A 19,085-nucleotide genomic window follows, 5' to 3' on the forward strand; every position below is an offset into this window, starting at 1 on the left:
GAATCAGGAATGGTAATCAATACTTTTTTTTTTGTAATGCACACTAATGAGGAGTAAAGTTGAAGTTGAGTCATGTACACATAGTAAAACTGGTAAATAAGAAAACTTTGCCATTCACACAATTTAAGACTGGTAACAAATTTTCCACACTGCACATATCCCATGATTTTCCCACATTCAATAGGAAAAAAGGGCAGTAAACGTCGCCCTCCTATAAAAAAAGTTAGGGTAAGGATTAAAATGCAAGTTTACCTTATATTGAGAAGCTTTAGTGCATTTAGTAGAACACCTTTTTTTACATCATAGTCTATTTTTTGGTCAGTTCCAAAGCTTGGGGCTCGATTAATCTGAAAAATTGAAACACAGAAAATACAAGAATGTTTAACTTCAGTGTATGAAATATACACACATTTTTCATAAAGACTTCTTTTAAAATCTACTGACATGAAAATAATTAGATTAATAAAATAAATGTTAGGAAGCTAATGTCATGAAAACTGAAAGTTATCATTATACAGGAATTAAAAGAAAAACCATGAAAAGTCATTAAAAACATGGTGGGAGAAGTTTAGCTACTTTCTTCGTGGAAGGTCTCCCATCCAAGGATTTACCAGGCTCAATCTTTCTTAGATAGTCTGATAGATTCGGCTCCTCTGGCAGCATGCGGGCCAAAGATTTTTTGTTCTTCAGTGCCCTGATAGTACAAACACTTACACACATGCTTAACTTTAAGCATGTGGGTAGTCCATGCTTAAAATCAATCATGTAAATAAACGTTGAAAGAAGTGGAGCATTTAATCAATGGGCCTCTGGGGGCAAGAGCTCAAACCCAACTCTCATACATCATATTACAGAAAACTGTCACTCGACAGGGCAGATGCATTTTAAATAAGATTTTATGTATGTAAAATATTTAAAGTAAATCTACATTGATTAGATATGTTTGGATAAGTTAAAAGTAAACACCAGGCAGTTTTATTCATTTTTCCAATAAGTTAACTTCCTGGCTTTTATGTACACTGCATGCCCAGATACCAGTGAAATTGTAGTTAGATTTTGGGACTTTTGAAATGCTATTTTGGCCCAATTTTTTAAGTCATGATTGCATGCACCCATAGTACATAGAAATAGCCAGAGCCCATGAGCCCACCCACACACAGGATTGCACATGTGCAAATAGGGAACATGGCATGCAGAAGTTCATGCTGATTTTTGAAATTGTGGGCCTTCAAATATCCCTGTATTGTTAACGCTTTAGATTACAGCTGCAGCATTAACAGCAGCATTCCTGCAGAGAACGTGAGAAGTAATTACAGCACATTGTACTGTTTACATATCTTATATCCTGTCATTTTACTTGAATAATGTAATACAAGTGAATAATATAGTTACACGGGGAATATATTTAATATGTTAATATACATTAACAGACATTATTATAAAAATGATCTGTGCTACAGGTCTGTCGCATCTTACGCGCATTTAACATGCGCGATTTCAACTTTAGGCGGTTGGCAAAAACAAACAAAAAAGAGAAAAATAACAATTTTAATAGTATACCTGTAGTGCGGGCGATTTCGCCCGCCATTGAACTCAATGGAATTTTGGCTATACGCGGTTTTCGCTTTACCCGCTAACCGTGGAACGGAACCCCCGCGTAAGATGAGACAGACCTGTATGTATCTAAGATAGAAAGGAAAATTCAATTACACTGAAAACTAACTCGATTTAAATGACCTTTTATTTCTTACAAAGTGGTGATATGGAAGAAAAAGGTTTGCAGCAAACCTGAACAAACATAACCATGTTAGTTGTGTTTTATGAAGGAAGAAGGTGGTTTTGTTATTATAAATCACACAGTGTACAAAACGCTACACTAAGATTTCTGTGGGTATGTGTACACAGCATTTTGGACTGAGACTCCCAGCCCAGGACAAGAGATGTGGGCTAGTGGGGCTCGCACTAGCACTCAAAAAATAGCTGTAAAGACCGCGCTTAGCGAGGGGATGGAAAATTGCTTCTTTGACTTTTTCTAACCACTGAATAGATATTCAGAAGCATTCAACAACCCAAGAAGACTCCAAAATTAAGAGAGACAAGGTCAAAAGCCAAAAGACCAACTACTTGAGAAGTGCACTAGTCAGTTTGAAATGCACTGCTTAAAGTACAGTATCTTAATGTTACTATGAAATGTTGTATGGCGGCGAAACATGGGCACTGACGAAGATAGAGGAGCAACAACTGCTTGTCACAGAGAGGGCGATGGAAAGAAGAATTCTGGAGATTTCAATCCGCCACTGAGTCCCCAGTGAAGTGATCAGACAGCAGAGTGGAGTGTGAGATGTCATTGAAAGCAGGTACAGTAAAATGCTATGGGCCGGGCATTTATCTAGGCTCACTGACAATTGATAGACTGCAGTTATCATGAGTGGTACCCACGAGAACTGAAATGACCACTCGGACGACCTTCAAAGAGATGGGAAGATTTTATCGTGAAAAGGCCTGGCCGCACGTGGAGAAGGAAGGTCAGGATAAGAGAAGGATGGAAGACGTGTTGTGATCTGCGCAATCTATACGAAGGCTGAAGGACCGATCTTTCAAGGTGATCAAGGTGATGATTAAATTCATTTTAACAAAAAGGAAACTTGAGACCTATTTAGTGTAGTAAAGTTTTTTTAATTATAATTATAGATACACACACGATGCCTCAGACACAAATGACCGCTAACAAAAAGCAATTGTATGCAGCATTCGAATAATGTTTTAGAAAGAAACAGTAAAGATGATCTGCAAAACCTTTTAGTTAAAGATTCACACTAAGTGACAGAAGATTAGTACAGACTTCATAATTATAAACAGCTACATTTAAAAAAATAAAGATTGGAAAATCATTTCCTCCTTCATTTATGCACCAAGTCCCGAATTCAGGACAAGGATTCTGGATTTCCAATACAAAGCTGATGCCATCTCAAATGCCTGCTATACTGCCTGCATTAGGGGTTTGAGATGTCAAGGAAACACTTAATTCTAATCCCCTGATTTAGTAGGAAAACGAAGAAGGAAATGATTTTTTTTTGTATTATTCATTTTATCAGCTTAAAGTTGGATACCTATTCTGTTACTGATCTAGGATATTGCACATATTTCTTTTCATAAGCTTTGTTACTTTATGTATTTAAGATGCAAGAAGCCTACTATCTGTAAACTGTAAACAGACAGTTCAAATCTGTGGCTAAGTGCTGCCACCAGACTTCAAAGGCAGGATGCCACGTTCTTCCTCCAGCCTGGCCACTACACTCAGCACCACTTTGCTGATGGCTGGGCTTCTTCTCGAGTTTTACTCCAGAAACTAATTTGGAAGCAGCTCTCAATTTAGCTTCTACATGTGAATGTAATATTTCAGAGGCCCTGCTGTTTGCCTTGTGCTGTTGGGCACACAGAGGAGGAAAGGAGTGGAAACAGGAGTCTGAGGCTTGTTTTACACTAGTAACTTATGTCAATATAAGTACGTTGCTCAGGGGTGTGGAAAATCCACACCCTTGAGCAATGTAGTCATACCAAACTAACCCCCAGTGTAAACAGTACTATGTTTATGGAAGGACTTCTCCCATTGCCATAGCTACCGCTTCTCAGGGTGGTGGAGCACCTACACCAATGGGATAAGCTCTCCCATTGGCATAGATAGTCTCTTTACTAAGCACTACAGCTGCACGGTAAGTATAGACAAGCCCTGAGGAAGAAACCTCCCTGTTTAAGTAGTCCTTAAGCCTCTACCAATGCATTAACAGGCCTTTAGAACCCATGACAATACCTTTTCCAGGCTCCATCCAATGGATGCCAAGAAAGAACTAATACCCTATTACCTAAATGGAATATGACCACTAGTGTCTTTCTTCAAGGCAGAGATTGCCAGGGAACCTAACCAGAGAGTGAAGTGGCTGAGCTCAGTTGGAATGAATTCTTCACCAATAGGGAACTAGAGAAAGAGTTTGACAGACTCTGCATTTGGATGGATATATGAGCCATTTGGCCACAAAAGCCCTTTTGGCCTACTTTGAACAAACTCTCTAACTAAAACTTCTAAACTGTTTTTCCTTCACCTTTCTTCCACCTGCCTAATCTGCCCTGGTATCTGCTTCTATTAGCACTTTTCTTGGTGGGTCATTTATACAATAAACGTTTTGGTGCTAATTTATAAATGGATTCATCCCACGAAGATACTAGCCATGTCATACTCCAGATTTCCTGGGGCAGACCATCACCAAAACAGATTTGAACAATCAACATCCAAGCTAGTTTATAGTCATTAAGCATATGGGGTAACACAGAGAAGAGAAAAACTGCTGGGTAAATAATAGACGTGTACAAACACATTATTGCTTACAAGAGTCCAGTATGTTGAGACATTTTGTAGATTATATTTTTATAATCTCACAATCCTATCTGCTGAAGAATTTGTTTAATACTAATGATTCTTTAGTTACTCTGATTTTTAAACAGTTACTGAACTTATTTCAAAATTGTCAGTGTGAGTTTGTAATTTCTCCAGTTGAAGTCCTCAAACTTTGTTCCTAAAATTAAAAGTTGCACAAATGTTGTGCATACATTTGCACAAGTCAGGCGTACACAATTAGATTGCAGTTTTATTGCCATGCATATTACATAATTGTATACTTGTTGTCAAATTTGAAAGAATGGCACAATTGCCAAATCTGTAATTCTTAGTATAAATAGCTATAAACTTGTATAGCTATTTATGCTATCTAAAGATCTCATCTGTTTTCATTTGCAAGGGGATCTGATTTTATAAGATGAAAGGAATGGTTTTTAACCTCTGGCTAATGCATAAGACACTAATTGTCTAGAAGTCAATAAGTCAAATGAAACCACATCACCCACAAAACCAAAACACTGGGGGTTAGGATTTAGCAACTGTCATGTTATCTGATTAAAATATCCCACATATATCATTGTTGCTACCACTGTTATACAACTGCAACAAATCTTGTACAAAGTATGTCAAATAAGGTGTCTATGGAAAGGTTAAGATTTGCCAAATATGATTATGCTAATTTGTATGCATGTATCATTTTTGTATCTGATGTACCTGTATTTCAAATGTTTGCTCCTGTGGTAACACCCACCAGGTACTTAGCCTGCCCATCTTGAAGCGACTATTCAAGTTAAATGGCCCATCAAGAAACACTTAACTCACATCCGATATGCATCCGAAGAAGTGGGCTGTAGCCCACGAAAGCTTATGCTCTAATAAATTTGTTAGTCTCTAAGGTGCCACAAGTACTCCTGTTCTTTTTGCGGATACAGACTAACACGGCTGCTACTCTGAAACTTAACTCACAATGGACCATGGAAGACGCCCATCCACACCTGATGGACTTTCATGTGAATGTTCTGTCTAGAGTATGGGTAATGGCCTCTGCTATGACTAAGCAAAGCATGTATGGACATGTGACTTGCCCACATGACTCCAAATCCCATCTTGTTGCCTGTAATTTTCCACAAACTAGAACAATGGGTTTCCCTTCACTTGGCAGAAGCTATAAAAGGCCCTGGAAGAATCTGCATTTTGCCTCTTTCTTGCTCAAACCTCTGGACTATGAACTTGTACTACTGGGAGCATTCTAATCAAGGGACTGAAGACCTTCCAATGATTTGGAAGCAACCAGAGACTTAACAAGCCAGCAGTTTATTCCATCACTGTTACAAGCCTATCCAACACATTTGCAGTTGTTGTATGTATTTGATTCCTTTAACCAGTTTTAACTCATTTTTCTTTTTCTTTCTTTCTCTCTCTTTTGTATAAATAAACCTTTAGGTGTTAGATACTAAAGGATTGGCAACATATTGACCTGGGTATGTGGCTGGTCCTTTGAGATCAGAAGAACCCTTTTGTTTGATTAAATTGGTTTTAAATAACCATTCATTATTAAGTCTAGTGTCTGGTTGTTGAATCCAAGACTGGAATACCTAAGGAGGCTGCATTTCTGACTTCTTCTTAGCTAGTGTGGTAAGACAGAAGTTTACTTTTGTTGCTGGTTTGGTATATCTCATGGAAGAATAGCCACTAGTTTGTTGTTGTTGGTTTGGGGGGGGAGGTCCTGCCCTTTTCCCCAGCAGCTTGTCCTGAATTTGGCACTCTCACTTATGACCCACGGAGGCATGGTGACAGCATCCTTGTCAAAAGATTCAACAGCAGACTCCTGCTCTCCTCTTCCTGGAGCCCATTATTGTGGAGCTGATGGAGGATCAAAACATGCAGCTCTCACAATGCTGAAGTCAATGATGTCTCTTAGGGGAAAGCCCTATAGACCGGATATATCTACATCCCATTTTGGAGTGAGTGGGAGCAGGCCTCCCAGCCCCGGTTGTCAGACTTGGGGTAGCAGGCCTGACTTAGAGCTCTAAAACTAGCTGCGTAGACAGCACTTTGAAATTGAGGCTCAGGCCAAAGGAGCAACAGTAATTCTAAATTAAAATAAAAAAAAAAACCCAAACATTCATCATATAATTGAAATGCAGACATTTCTCAGGCTGTTTCCTGAGGATTAACTGAGTGATGGATTATAGTGGCCCGCTGCATTCACCTAGCTAGTCATTAATGCTCATGCTTTGTGCCTATATTACCATTGCTTCATTAACTATTATGGAGGTGCTAGGTACAACATCAGAGGTAAGTTTGAATTGAAAAGGACAGTTATAATGTGGACTTTCTTCCATGAATTTTAAAAGGGAAACAGAATATTTCTTTCCCAAACTCACACCTCTTACCAAAGGGTTCCTGATGAGATTGAGAAAACATTAAACGGATCAAGAAAAATTAAATGGCTGAGCCATTACAAACATTGAATCTATCTCCCCATGTAAGTACTCTCACACTTCTTATCAAATGGTCTGTACTGGGCTATCTTGATTATCACTTCAAAAGTTTTTTCTCTTACTTAATTGGCCTCTCAGAGTTGGTAAGACAACTCCCACCTTTTCACGCTCTCTGTATGTGTATATATATCTCCTCAATATATGTTCCATTCTATGCATCCGAAGAAGTGGGCTGTAGCCCACGAAAGCTTATGCTCAAATAAATTTGATAGTCTCTAAGGTGCCACAAGTACTCCTGTTCTTTTTGCGGATACAGACTAACACGGCTGCTACTCTGAAACCTGTTAAATGGATCAGTGAATATTTTAAGTTAGACACATTTAAAAATTGCTCATTTTTCAGATTTCATACTGGTTTTACAATAATTTCCTGGGGTGGGGTGGGGGGGGGGAGGGTTTAAAGTCCCTCTAGCTGAACACTGATGAAGTTTACAAACATCAATAACTCTCTAAATATGAGAATTTTGAGAACAGGCTGGTGATAAAATATATTTTATACTATTCAGTAATCATTCCTCATTATTCAGCATAACTGTTCTTACTCTGATCAAGAGAAACCCTTTATGGGTGGAAAATACATTTACTACCATGAGCCAGTGGAGTATGCATTTTATAGAACCGGGACAAGATTCTGCAGCAGGGCCCTATGCTGTCAGGCTCCCGGCAGGAGCCCCACTATTTTTGCATATAAATGTGAGTTTTTCACCTTAATAGCAATGACTTACAACTGTAAAAAAAGTTCAGATTTGACAGTACTTTAAGATTTTTTGGGGGGGGTATCCATATGTTCAATGTCTTAACTCTGCATTTATGCTCCAAAAAAGCCACGTCAGTTTCCAGCACAAATAATGCATTACCCTGGGTCTAAGATTGTTTAAGTCCATTCCTCAATAACAGAACACATTAAAATACAGGAAATCCCAAGTTAAGGGTTTTCCATAAACTCTGTAAACCAATTATGTTCCTTACACAATATGTCAATTAACTATCTGTATTTTTTAAAAAGCATAAATAAGAAATGAAAACCCGCAACAAATGCATTCTAAAGTTTAGGATTTCCTGTTTCGTTAGTACTCATTTTTCACAAATTGGATGGAATTTACTCCAAGTTAATGCATTTTTGTGTTGGAATATGAAGCTGGGGTTCCTTTGATATCACAAACTACAGAAGCCACAGGGAAGTACAGCTTTCTGTTAATATTTTTGCTGAACATGCCGGAGTACGTTATATATGCCCACTGCACAATTCTGCTGGGACAGTACTAGTTTTTCTGGGCTAACACAGAGTACTTTGCATCACAGACCTCTCCCATACAGCAACAAGGTCTCAGCATCCATGTTTATTCACTTCCAGTGGCTGGCCTCAGTATCACAGAATCCCACTGGCAATGTCTGCAGTGCTCCTTCTAAGAGCTGAAGAGGAGAGAAGCAAAGCAACAGCCTAATTACCTCTCTTCCCTCCTCTGGGACCAATTTCTAAGGCACCTTCCCATGAGTTCTCTCTCTCCTACAGCACCCCAGAAGCGCTGCACAGGAGCAATGAGAGCCTGGTCCTGCCCATCTTCTCAGAGGAGCAGCACAAGGGAGGAAGAACCAACAGGCAACAGTAAACATCCTAGTCCTGTTCGGGGTGTTGGCCGTGTTGCTGTGTGCGAAGGGCTAGGTGAGGGGACAACACACCGCTCTTCTACTGGCCCACTCACCCTGACATGGTAGGAAATCTTGCTGGCCTGTGCTTCAGTGAAGAGCAAACCCAACCATCCATTTCACTGTGTAATTGCAACATGCTGAAGTACGGATTGGTATGGTTCTCTGCATGTATATTTTAAAACATGCTTTCTTGATTGCAGGAAATTGAATATTTTGAGGTTAATAATTATACTTTCAGAGGGAAGGAAGCCTTATGATCCCCCTTTAAAGTATTTCCTTAACATAGCCATCTGCCCCCAGAAATGCTTGTGCCCTACTGTTACTTGCTAAGAAGTGCCAAACACAACCTACAAACTGCTTTGTACCTTTAAATCTCCCTTAACTTCAGTGAAAGTTGAGAGCAATCTGCATATTGCAGGGAGCAGTGAAGTACCCTACAAGCTCACTCTTCAAATGCTCTTTCTCAAACATTGGAATGTAATATATGGCAACAGGCAAAGCTGATATACAGTTCATGCCCAAAAAGGAACTTTCTTTCTAAATTATACTGGTATAGTAGTATCTATCAATATATCATGAAGTATATTGTAATATGGGGGAGGGATAGCTCAGTGGTTTGAGCATTGGCCTGCTAAACCCAGGGTTGTGAGTTCAATCCTTGGGGGGGCCACTTAGGGATCGGGGGCAAAATCAGTACTTGGTCCTGCTAGTGAAGGCAGGGGGCTGGACTCAATGACCTTTCAAGGTCCCTTCCAGTTCTAGGAGATAGGATATCTCCATTAATTTTTTTTTTAAATTTATGTATCCTTCTCTGCAAAACACAGATCGGTTCAAATACAGAATCTGAAAAAGATGTTCCTGATTTTCATCCGCTAGGTGGCGCAATGTGGTTTGCTTTAAGGCACTCTGAATGAGTCAGCACTCTTCCACATGCAATTTCTGTGAATTTTGCAAAGGTCAAATTAGTCAAGTTTAGGCAGGAGGCTGTGATTTCTGTTTATTTTTAGAATAATGAATGCTGGGAAGATATTCCTGACTAGACACTGGTGCTCAAGAATATTTCTAATAACTAATGGGAGATGAAATGGAGACAATTTTAGTGTATCGCTTAATTTGAGTCTTGTAGGTTTATATATCACTTTTAAAGTTACATCAAAACAGTGTTCATGACTGAATTTATGTTTGTCTTCATGCAGACCTACCCAGAAATGAAGGCATATTTGTCTATTTTCATGGAAGTGAACTAACAGAGAAATAGCATGTTTTCTATTTTCATGAAACAGAACTAGACAAGCAGTGAATAAGGGGACTCAGAAAATCTGCATTCTATTCCCGGCTCTGCCACTGACCTGCTGTTTCAGAGTAGCAGCCGTGTTAGTCTGTATCCGCAAAAATAACAGGAGTACTTGTGGCACCTTAGAGACTAACAAATTTATTAGAGCATAAGCTTTCGTGGGCTACAACCCACTTCTTCGGATGCATATAGAGTGAACCATATATTGAGGAGATATATATGTGTGTGTATATATATCTCCTCAATATATGGTTCACTCTATATGCATCCGAAGAAGTGGGTTGTAGCCCACGAAAGCTTATGCTCTAATAAATTTGTTAGTCTCTAAGGTGCCACAAGTACTCCTGTTATTTTTACTGACCTGCTGTGTGACCCTGGACAAATCTCTTTCCCCTTATACCTTTTATCTGTCTTGTCTACCAGGGGTTTCTCTAACTTCATTGCACCACGATCCCCTTCTGACAACAAAAATTACTTCACGACGCCTGGAGGAGGGACCAAAGCCTGAGCTTGCCCGATCCCTACTGCCTCGGGTGGGGGGGCAAAGCTGAAGCTCAAGGGCTTCAGCCCCAGCAGGGGGCCTGTAATGTGAGCCACGCCGCCCAGGGCTGAAGCCCTCGGGCTTTGGCTTCAGCCCTGGACAGTGGGGCTTGGGCTTCAACCCCGGGCCCCAGCAAGTCTAAGCCAGCCCTGGCGACCCCACTCAAAGGGGGTCGTGACCCACAGTTTGAGAACTGCTGATTACACTGTAAGTGCCTAAATGCTTTGAGGATCTAACACCCATTGACTTCAATAGGAGTTCGGTGTCTAATACATTTGAAGATCTGGCCTAAGTTCTCAGGGGCTAGGAATGTCTCCCACTGTGTTTAGGAACAGTGCCTGGTGCAATGGGCACCCCAATATTGGTTGGGGCCTCCAAATGCAACTGTAATACAACTAAATAATAATCACAACCATACATGATATATGGTTAGGATATATTTCTGATTACACATTAGCTGGATCCTTTCTACCTTTTGTGTATCTCTCTACTGTAGATAATACTGCTTTTTTATTTTAAGAGTCAAGTGTATTTTATTATTTAAAAGATTAAGTTAAACAAAGTAGTTTTAATAAGTTTCTTGCTGGACCTTGCTGGACCATACAGAGCGTATCTTCATCTATCAGTGCCCAAGATTTTCTACAATGCTTGTCTACCTTTCGGCAATTGTTTCTGTTTAACCATTTGAAGTATAATTCTACTTTGAAAAGTCACTATCTAAAAGTGGCACCTTGTTACTTAACAGGTCTACTCTCAGACTCCAATTCAGCAAGTTACTTAAACATGGCCTATCTTTAAGAACATGAGTAATCCCACTGATTTAGACACTTAAAGTTAGGCACATTTTAAGCACTTGCTGAACTATGGTCCCTGTGTATTAAGAGTCTGACTTGGTAACTTCTTTTAGTCATTAAAGTTTTTATTACTTTTCACTCCCATTAGCACTGCAGAGCCATCACAGCTGAGAAAAGATGAGATGGAATCTATTCCTTCTACTACATCTTCAACAGAATTGTTCAATGAATTCTAATCAGTTACTCCTGTCCAAATCTCCTAACAGCAATAGAGTTGCAAAATCTTTATTAAGAGCATAATTTGAAGGTAATGAAGGAAAGGCATCCCTATGCCAGCATTAGCACAGGTGCAGGGTACTTAGGGGCTCGCCTTTGGCACAGGTTAGGATTAGGTCAGGGCTGCTTTAAGGCGTGCTCTAACTGTAATGCATTCTATAGACCACTGCAGTGGTGCAGAATCCCAGAGGCTACACCACTCCTTCATGCCCTGACCGGAAGACCCTCTGTGACAGGGGAACCAGAAATCCTAGGAACCTATGTGGCTGCTTTGTAGCCCCTTTTTTCTGGTGCAGGTGGCTTGACTGCAGGGCAAACATGAATTGGACCCACTAGGGCAGCATAAGTGTAACTAAGGGCAAAATTTAAAGATGAGCCGGAAGATGACCCAGCTTATTCCGCCAACCCCAAGGATTAGTTGGCAGGGCTCACAATAAAAACCAAAAACCTCTATTCTTGTAAATTCAGCACATTGCATATGGAAACCATTGAGGCACAAAAAACTTGGATCCCCACCATGCCACTTCAGCCACTTTTCGGAAGAGAACTGCATGCTCTGTTCCTTATTTGAAATGAAGTTAATAAATAGCATGAGCTGAATTTAGCTCCCACAATTCAACTATTTGCCTTTCCAGAGCACCAAGGAGGAAACAAAGTGCATAAAAACAGTTACTAACCTGTTCTGTAACTTGTTCTTCAAGGTGTGTTGCGCATATCCAGTCCACTTCAGGTGTGTGTGTGCCCAGTGTGTCATAGTTGGAGATTTTTCCCTTAGTGGTACCCATCAGGGCAGCACATCCTCCCTCAGCTACTCTCTCCTCCTGCATGGTGGTGTAAAGGGCAGGGCCACTCCAGACCCACCTCAGTTACTTCTTACCCAACAGAGGGGAAGGAGGTTGGGTCACAGCATGGACATGTGCAACACAACTTGAACAACAGGTACAGAACAGGTTAGTAAGCATTTTTTTTTCTTCGAATGACTGCACAGTGTCACAGGGCTGTCCCTTTAAGGCTACCTGTGACAGACTATACTGAAGGGAATGAGCCAACCCAGGTCCACCTGGGGATAATTAACTGCTTAAGTAGATGGAAGGCTGTTAATTAAGTAACAAATACCTCAGTCTAATAGGTCTAAAAGGTTGGAGAGCTCAGTTAAAGGAAAGCTCCTGAGGACAAGGGAAGCTCCAGAGGAGGGGAGCTCCTATGGAGCCTGAGCTAGGCAAAAGTTCTCTAGGGCAGGAGTCCTGGGAGAGACCCTGAACAAGTAGGGGGAAAACTGCAGAAGTTCCCTGGGCTGTGGAGCAGCCTGAGGCCTTACAGCAGAAGAAGCTACTGCTGGAACCCAGAAACGTTTACTTTGGGACTTTTGAGTTTTATCTGGCCTCTGAGGTAGGAGCCTTTAAACTCCTGTAGAAGTGCTCCTTTCAGGAGCCTGTATTAAAGGGAGATATACTCCTGTAGTGTGTGGCTTCTCCTTGACCAGGTTGTTTAAGTGACCTCATTATTACCTCATTAAGGAGGGGCAACTGAGGCAGGCCACTGCAGAGCCACACTCAGCCACAAGAAGTGCTCAGGAGACAGTGCATGTTCCATACATATGTCCACTCTACTTCAGGTGACTCACAAGCAGTTCAATCCAGAGGCTGAGGAAAGGGTGAGGATCTGGAAGGAAGAGCATGCCCCATTGGTTATGGCATTGGACCCCAACCACAACTGCTCCAAGCACCCATGTCTCTGGAAATCTGCTGAGTACCAGTAACAGAATTCCCTCAATGGGAAGGACGGTGTTGACATCTATTCTGGGAGAAAGGGGCATAAAAACCAACTTTAGACTCTGGGAGGACCCTGAGTTGCCTGACCATGGTGGTGCTGTGCCAGGCAGTGCTGAAGTCCAGGGGCATCTCTCTGGAGATGTTAGGATGACCAGACAGCAAGTGTGAAAAATTGGGATGGGGTTGGGGGGGTAATAGGTTTGCACCATAGCGGGCATCAGTCTCACCAGGGCAGGCATCAGTGCCATAATAGATGACCCTTGATGAAAAGTCAGTACCAGGGAGCGTCTCTTCCCAGAGGATGCTCTACCGTGTCCTCCTCATTTTTGTTTACTGGTGAACAGTACCAGGGATCTTGATCTTTGAGCAGAGACAAAGATTCAGCTCCTTCCATAAATGATCTGATCCTCTGTACTTCTTTCTTGGTCCCAGAAAAAGAGATCAGTGCTGACGTTCAGAAGCAACGTTCAGAAGGGCACTCCTCACCAGTGCCAAAGTACACGGTACCTGCCCCAAAAGGGAAGGCTCAGAAAGTGGATGCAGTGCAGCAACCATGAGGATGTGGCACAGTCTCACCTTTCTGTCCCGAGTTTGAAGTCCCTGCAAATCTGGCAGGAGTCACAAATGTTACCCTCACTGAGACACTTCAGGAAGGTGGAATGAGGGTCACTCACCGGCATAGATTTCCTGTAGCCAGCCAGAGACTGAGGCATATCCCAGTACCAGCTGTTAGTACCCCATGAATAAAAGGGAACCAAAGATCCAAGAAAAACAACAAAGAAAACCTACACTAATCTGACACTAACAAATACTAACTTAACTATTTACAGACAAGAAGAAAATTTCCCTGTAAAGGGAAAAACTTGCTGTAGCAAGACGATGTGCTTAGACTACTGATCGTAGGTGGTAAGAAGGAACTAAGGTGGGGGTGGGGGAGGCTACACCATTTATACCATCATGAAGCAGCATGCAGTGGCTGAAGCACAGCCCAATGGGTAAAGGGAAAAGTCTCAGACTCTTGTGCACTGGACGTGGAAGGGACATATGCAATCACTGAAGAAGAATTCATTTTTCCCTTTCAAACAATCACAGAAATGCCAGAAGACCATCCAGAATTTCCACGGGTATTTACTGTCCTCTTCTTCATTCAGACAGTCTTCCAACAATTTGCATTTAAAAGCATACCTAAATTTTCTAGGTCTTTTAGAGATTGTATTTTCTACCTTTTGTTACATGTAAGGAATGTTGATGCCTTATTTCATAGTAGATTGAGTTCTCTCTTTTCTTTAAAAGAACACTAGTGAACCTAAAACTCACTCTGTTTTGGTTCATAGGCCCTCAGGATTAGAACAAAGCCAGAAACAATCCTCTGCTCAGTATGCATTGTTAAGACAGCAGGATATTCACATTTACAACACACTTGCTCTCTGAAGTGTAGTGCCTCAGAGAGAGTAGGATTTGTATGAATGTCAGTATCTTGCCTACTCTCAAAACAGAAAGGCACCAGAAAGCACAGCATGATGTGAATGGATAACAATTACCATTGAGACTACATCTAGACTTGGATCCAGGGGTGTGATTCCCTAGCTTGTATAGACAAACTTGTGCTAACTCTCAGTGAGCTAGCATACTAAAAATAGCAGGGTAGCCATGGTAGCACAGGCAGCTGTGAGGAGTAGCATAGGCTAGCTGCCCCAAATACAAACCCACCTGGACCGGAGGTGTACATACTCAGGGCAACTAGCCCATGCTGCTGCTCTCCAGGCTAATGAGGCTACACTATTTTTTAGCGTGCTAGCTCAATGAGAGCTAGCACAAGTATGTGTATGCAAGCCAGAAATCACACCCCTTGCTCCAAGTGTAGATGTCTCAGAAACCACTGATTTGGGTTTGTTTTTGTAAGTTTGCATAGCATTAACTTTGCAATTTAAATCTATGTTTTAGGGCACCTATTTGGAGACAAACAGGTATTTGAGTAATCAAAGCTAATTTTGCAGGACTGACTATTGAAAAATGCAGAGTCAAATGTTCAGAGATGAGGTTGTAAGAAGAATCGCAGTCCCAAACACCTCAATTCCTCCTGCTCATTGGATCCCTTTGGCAGGCTTGGGAGCCATGTGGAAAGCAGAAGTACATCAACACCACGGGACCCATGTCATCCCCAAAAGGGAGAGCCAGAGAGTGTCCTGAGGATTGGCAACATGGGAGCCCTCTCAGAACCAAGACTGTGGCTCTGCCCCCATATTTCCCTGAATCTGGGTTAATGTTTCCTCTTTCCTGGTAACACCACTGGGCCCCCATCACAAAGACGATGCCCTACTCTCTGCTTCATCAAAACCTTATGCTTGCTGCCAGAGGAGAGGTGAGCTGAGGTGTCCTCAAATGTTGGGTCCAATCAAGACCACCCGTGAAATGGGCATGCAGAGACAGAGGTCTCCCCAAGACTGAAACAATCACAATAAAAAGTAACAGAGGGTCCTGTGGCACCTTTAAGACTAACAGAAGTATTGGGAGCATAAGCTTTCGTGGGTAAGAACCTCACTTCTTCAGATGCAAGCTGACAATAGTTTTTTTTTGTAATAATGTGTGCAGCTGCCTTTGTAAAATAAACCGCATGAGCTAAGGAAACATGTGGAGGCTGCATCCCTCATCACAATGCCATCTTGGCAGCACTCCCAATACACTGGGAAATCTCATGGACTTGCGATGTTTGTGCTTGTCACCAGTGCTACAGAGTGATTCACTCCTTTTAAGGAGTTCTTGGCAGGAGGGAAATGGGTGGAAAGGGACAAGAGTGGGAATCTGGAGAAGGAACCAAAATTGTTATACAAGGATAACGGCCGTAGTAGATGTTGACCTGAGGGTACTGCAAGCAAACAGCTGAACAAGCAGAGTGAGTGTTCACAAAGGAGGTGTGGATGTGAGGTATAATGTTTGTATCTACTGCAAAGGGTGAACCTACATTAAATTAGTTCAATGTCTCTGGCAAATAAGATTTAAGGTTAGTCATGTCTCTGACCTCTAGCAAAATGGGAAAGAACTGAAACTAAATACGAAAATGTAATAAAATAAAGAGTATACGATTCCCCATGCCCATATGTAATACAGCTCCAATAATTCCAGCACCACAGCAGTGTTTACTAATACCACCCCATATGCACACACCCCACACACAGAATCCAGGAGCAGTGGGATTCTAGCCTTACAACTATTATCATGGGTGGCAACCTCCAGAACCCTCATCTTTCCATGCACCTGCATTTGACAGCAGGCTAGGATGATGGAAATTGCATATATGTTACTAGTGCTTAGGAGCTGGTGACTTGTATGAACATAGACATTTCCATTTCTAAAATGCAGATACAGCATTGTACGTCATGTGCTGTTTCTGGTCAAGGCATCAATGCCAGCAAATTAGTCTCTCTACAGGGAAGAGGGGGAAGGAATATATGTTTTTCTAATTAAAGTTATGCCAACCTTTGTGAGAAATATGCCTGCTAAACTACTCAATGACAGTCAGTTGTTGGAGAATAAGGCTATCATTTGACATGTTAATTATGGATGTTTTGCTCATCAATACCATCATCATCATCATGATCATGTTTTACTGTCAGTAGGCAAACTTTTTTTAAAAATGCTTTGGTTTTTCCTCAAGCTATACAAGCACTGCAAGCAGTTGCCATAATGACATCACCCAGTTTGTTTGAAAAAGACAAAGCCCCAAACATGCATTACCCATGTAAACAAAAGGAAAACAAAACACACACACACACACACACACACACACCCGCTTCTGAGACTTGTTAACTACTATTTTTACAAGTAACACTTCAGATTATTATAGAAGAGAGATTAGAGGAAGAAACTAAGTTTGTTCACTTGACAGCACTCTTTATAGAGTCAGTTTAACAGTTTAACTGTTTCCCCTGTTTAGTCAGTCAAACAGCTCCATCTGTTGTTTATGTGGGTCTTTCATGAAGGGAAGGGAAAAATTTGTCTCTCAAAAATAGGTAATTGTGATTGTAAATTCATAAAATATTGGTAAGGCCACAGGCAGTACCGAACCTGCACCTAATTTTGACTGGGTGTAAACAGATTAGGTTTCAAGAATAGAAGTAATCCATTTGTAAACCTAAGGTCTTGGCTACACTTGCGAGTTACAGCGCTGTAAAGCCACTCCCAGCGCTGTAACTCACTCCCCGTCCACACCGGCAGGGCACTTGCAGCGCTGTATCTCCCTGGGTACACCGCTGCACGTACTCCACCTCCCCGAGAAGCATAAGAGATACAGCGGAGTGGCTACGACTCTCCCCTGTGAGTGTGTGCCAGGAATCAACCTGCAGCGCTGTTCTGATCACCTTGTCAAGTGGCCAATCCTCTCCATTGTTGTGACCGGCTGCAGGAATGCGGAAGTGCCGGTTTCAAAGCTCGTACCACAGAGAAAAAGCAAACAGTTTGCTGTTTGCTTTGAGTGAGTGAACGAATGAGCAGGGGGCCGGGAGTTCGGAACTTGCAAAATAGAGAGCTGACACGCTCCAAAAAGCACTCTCTCTCCCCCCACACTCCGTCACACTCCACCTCACCCCCCCCGGTTTTGAAAAGCACGTTGCAGCTACATGAATGCTGGGATAGCTGCCCATAATGCACCGCTCCCAACACAGCTGCAAATGTTGCAAGTGTGCCACGCCACTGCGCTGTCAGCTGTCAGTGTGGACAGACTGCAGCGCTTTCCCTACTCAGCTGTACGAAGACAGGTTTACCTCACAGCGCTATACAGCTGCAAGTGTGGCCAAGGCCTAAGCTATGTCTATACTACAGTGCTACAGCAGCATAGCTGCTGCCATACCGCTGTAGTACAGACACTTGTTTCAGCAACGGAAGGGTTTTTTCCATCGCTGTAATTAATACACCCCGACAGGTGGTAGCTAGGTCAATGAAAAACTTCTTCCATTGACCTAGCATTGTCCAGACAGGGGCTTAGATAGGCTTAATTACATCTCGCATGGGTGTGAATTTTTCAATCCTTGAGCAACATAGCTAGGTTGACCTAAATTTTAGATGTAGACCAAGTGCTACTAATAAAGTCTCTTACTAATCCACACTGTGGAGTGAAAAATTGTTTTAATGCTGGTGCCTACACTTTGCCTCTATGCTTCCCAGTTACGCTGATTACAGTTGTTTTGTTCAAGCAGCAATTGATCTTTGTATGCCCAAATAGTGTATCAAGTAGTTAGTAACAATGTGTGTGCAAGGGATTCTTGCTTTGGTGTTTGTCTTTTGGGTTACCAAAGACAACCAACGTTCTGTTCAGTAGGACTCCTTTTTTCCATCTGCAGAACTGGAAGTGCTAATAGCTTAAAGCTGCATTATGTACTTCAAAGTAGTTTGTCAAACAGAAGTTGCAAAGAGTGATAGAGAAGCTGTGTAGAGTTAAAGTAACTTTTAAAGTCAAACAAAATGTTCAGTGACCTTGCCTCCGTCTGGAAAATGCATCACTTCTGTGTCAAGCAGTTTGTTAAAAACTGATACAGAATAAACCATTACAAGTCAAAAAAATTTAAAAAATTCCTGCTGCATCTGGTGGGCAGGGTTAGTGGTGCCATTTTCTTTTCTGAACGGACAAGCAAAAGCCTATCTTGGGGAAAAGGTTCATTCACTAAAGGGCTTGATCCTGCAAGGCGCCAAGCATTATGGCATGATCCAGCAAAACACTTAAACAAGGGCTTAGTTTTAAGTACTTGAATAGTTCTACTGAAGTCAATGGGATTACTCACATGCTTGAAGTTAGCACACGCTTACACATTTTGCTGCATCACATCAGAGTGCTCAGCACCTGGAGGGATCAAGTCCAAAAGCTGTAAA

The 19,085-nt window shown here is 41.7% G+C and overlaps 1 protein-coding gene across 1 annotated transcript in view; it reads right to left on the reverse strand.

Moving 5' to 3' along the window:
• Positions 1-19,085, reverse strand: part of TTLL7 (tubulin tyrosine ligase like 7) — a 77,987-nt gene that overhangs the window by 39,669 nt on the left and 19,233 nt on the right. The window contains exon 9 of the mRNA XM_065409321.1: positions 253-347. Coding sequence (XP_065265393.1) covers positions 253-347 — 95 coding nt within the window. The remainder of the gene's footprint in view (positions 1-252; positions 348-19,085) is intronic.

This window comes from Emys orbicularis, chromosome 8, assembly GCF_028017835.1.
Source record: "Emys orbicularis isolate rEmyOrb1 chromosome 8, rEmyOrb1.hap1, whole genome shotgun sequence".
NCBI lineage: Eukaryota > Metazoa > Chordata > Testudines > Emydidae > Emys > Emys orbicularis.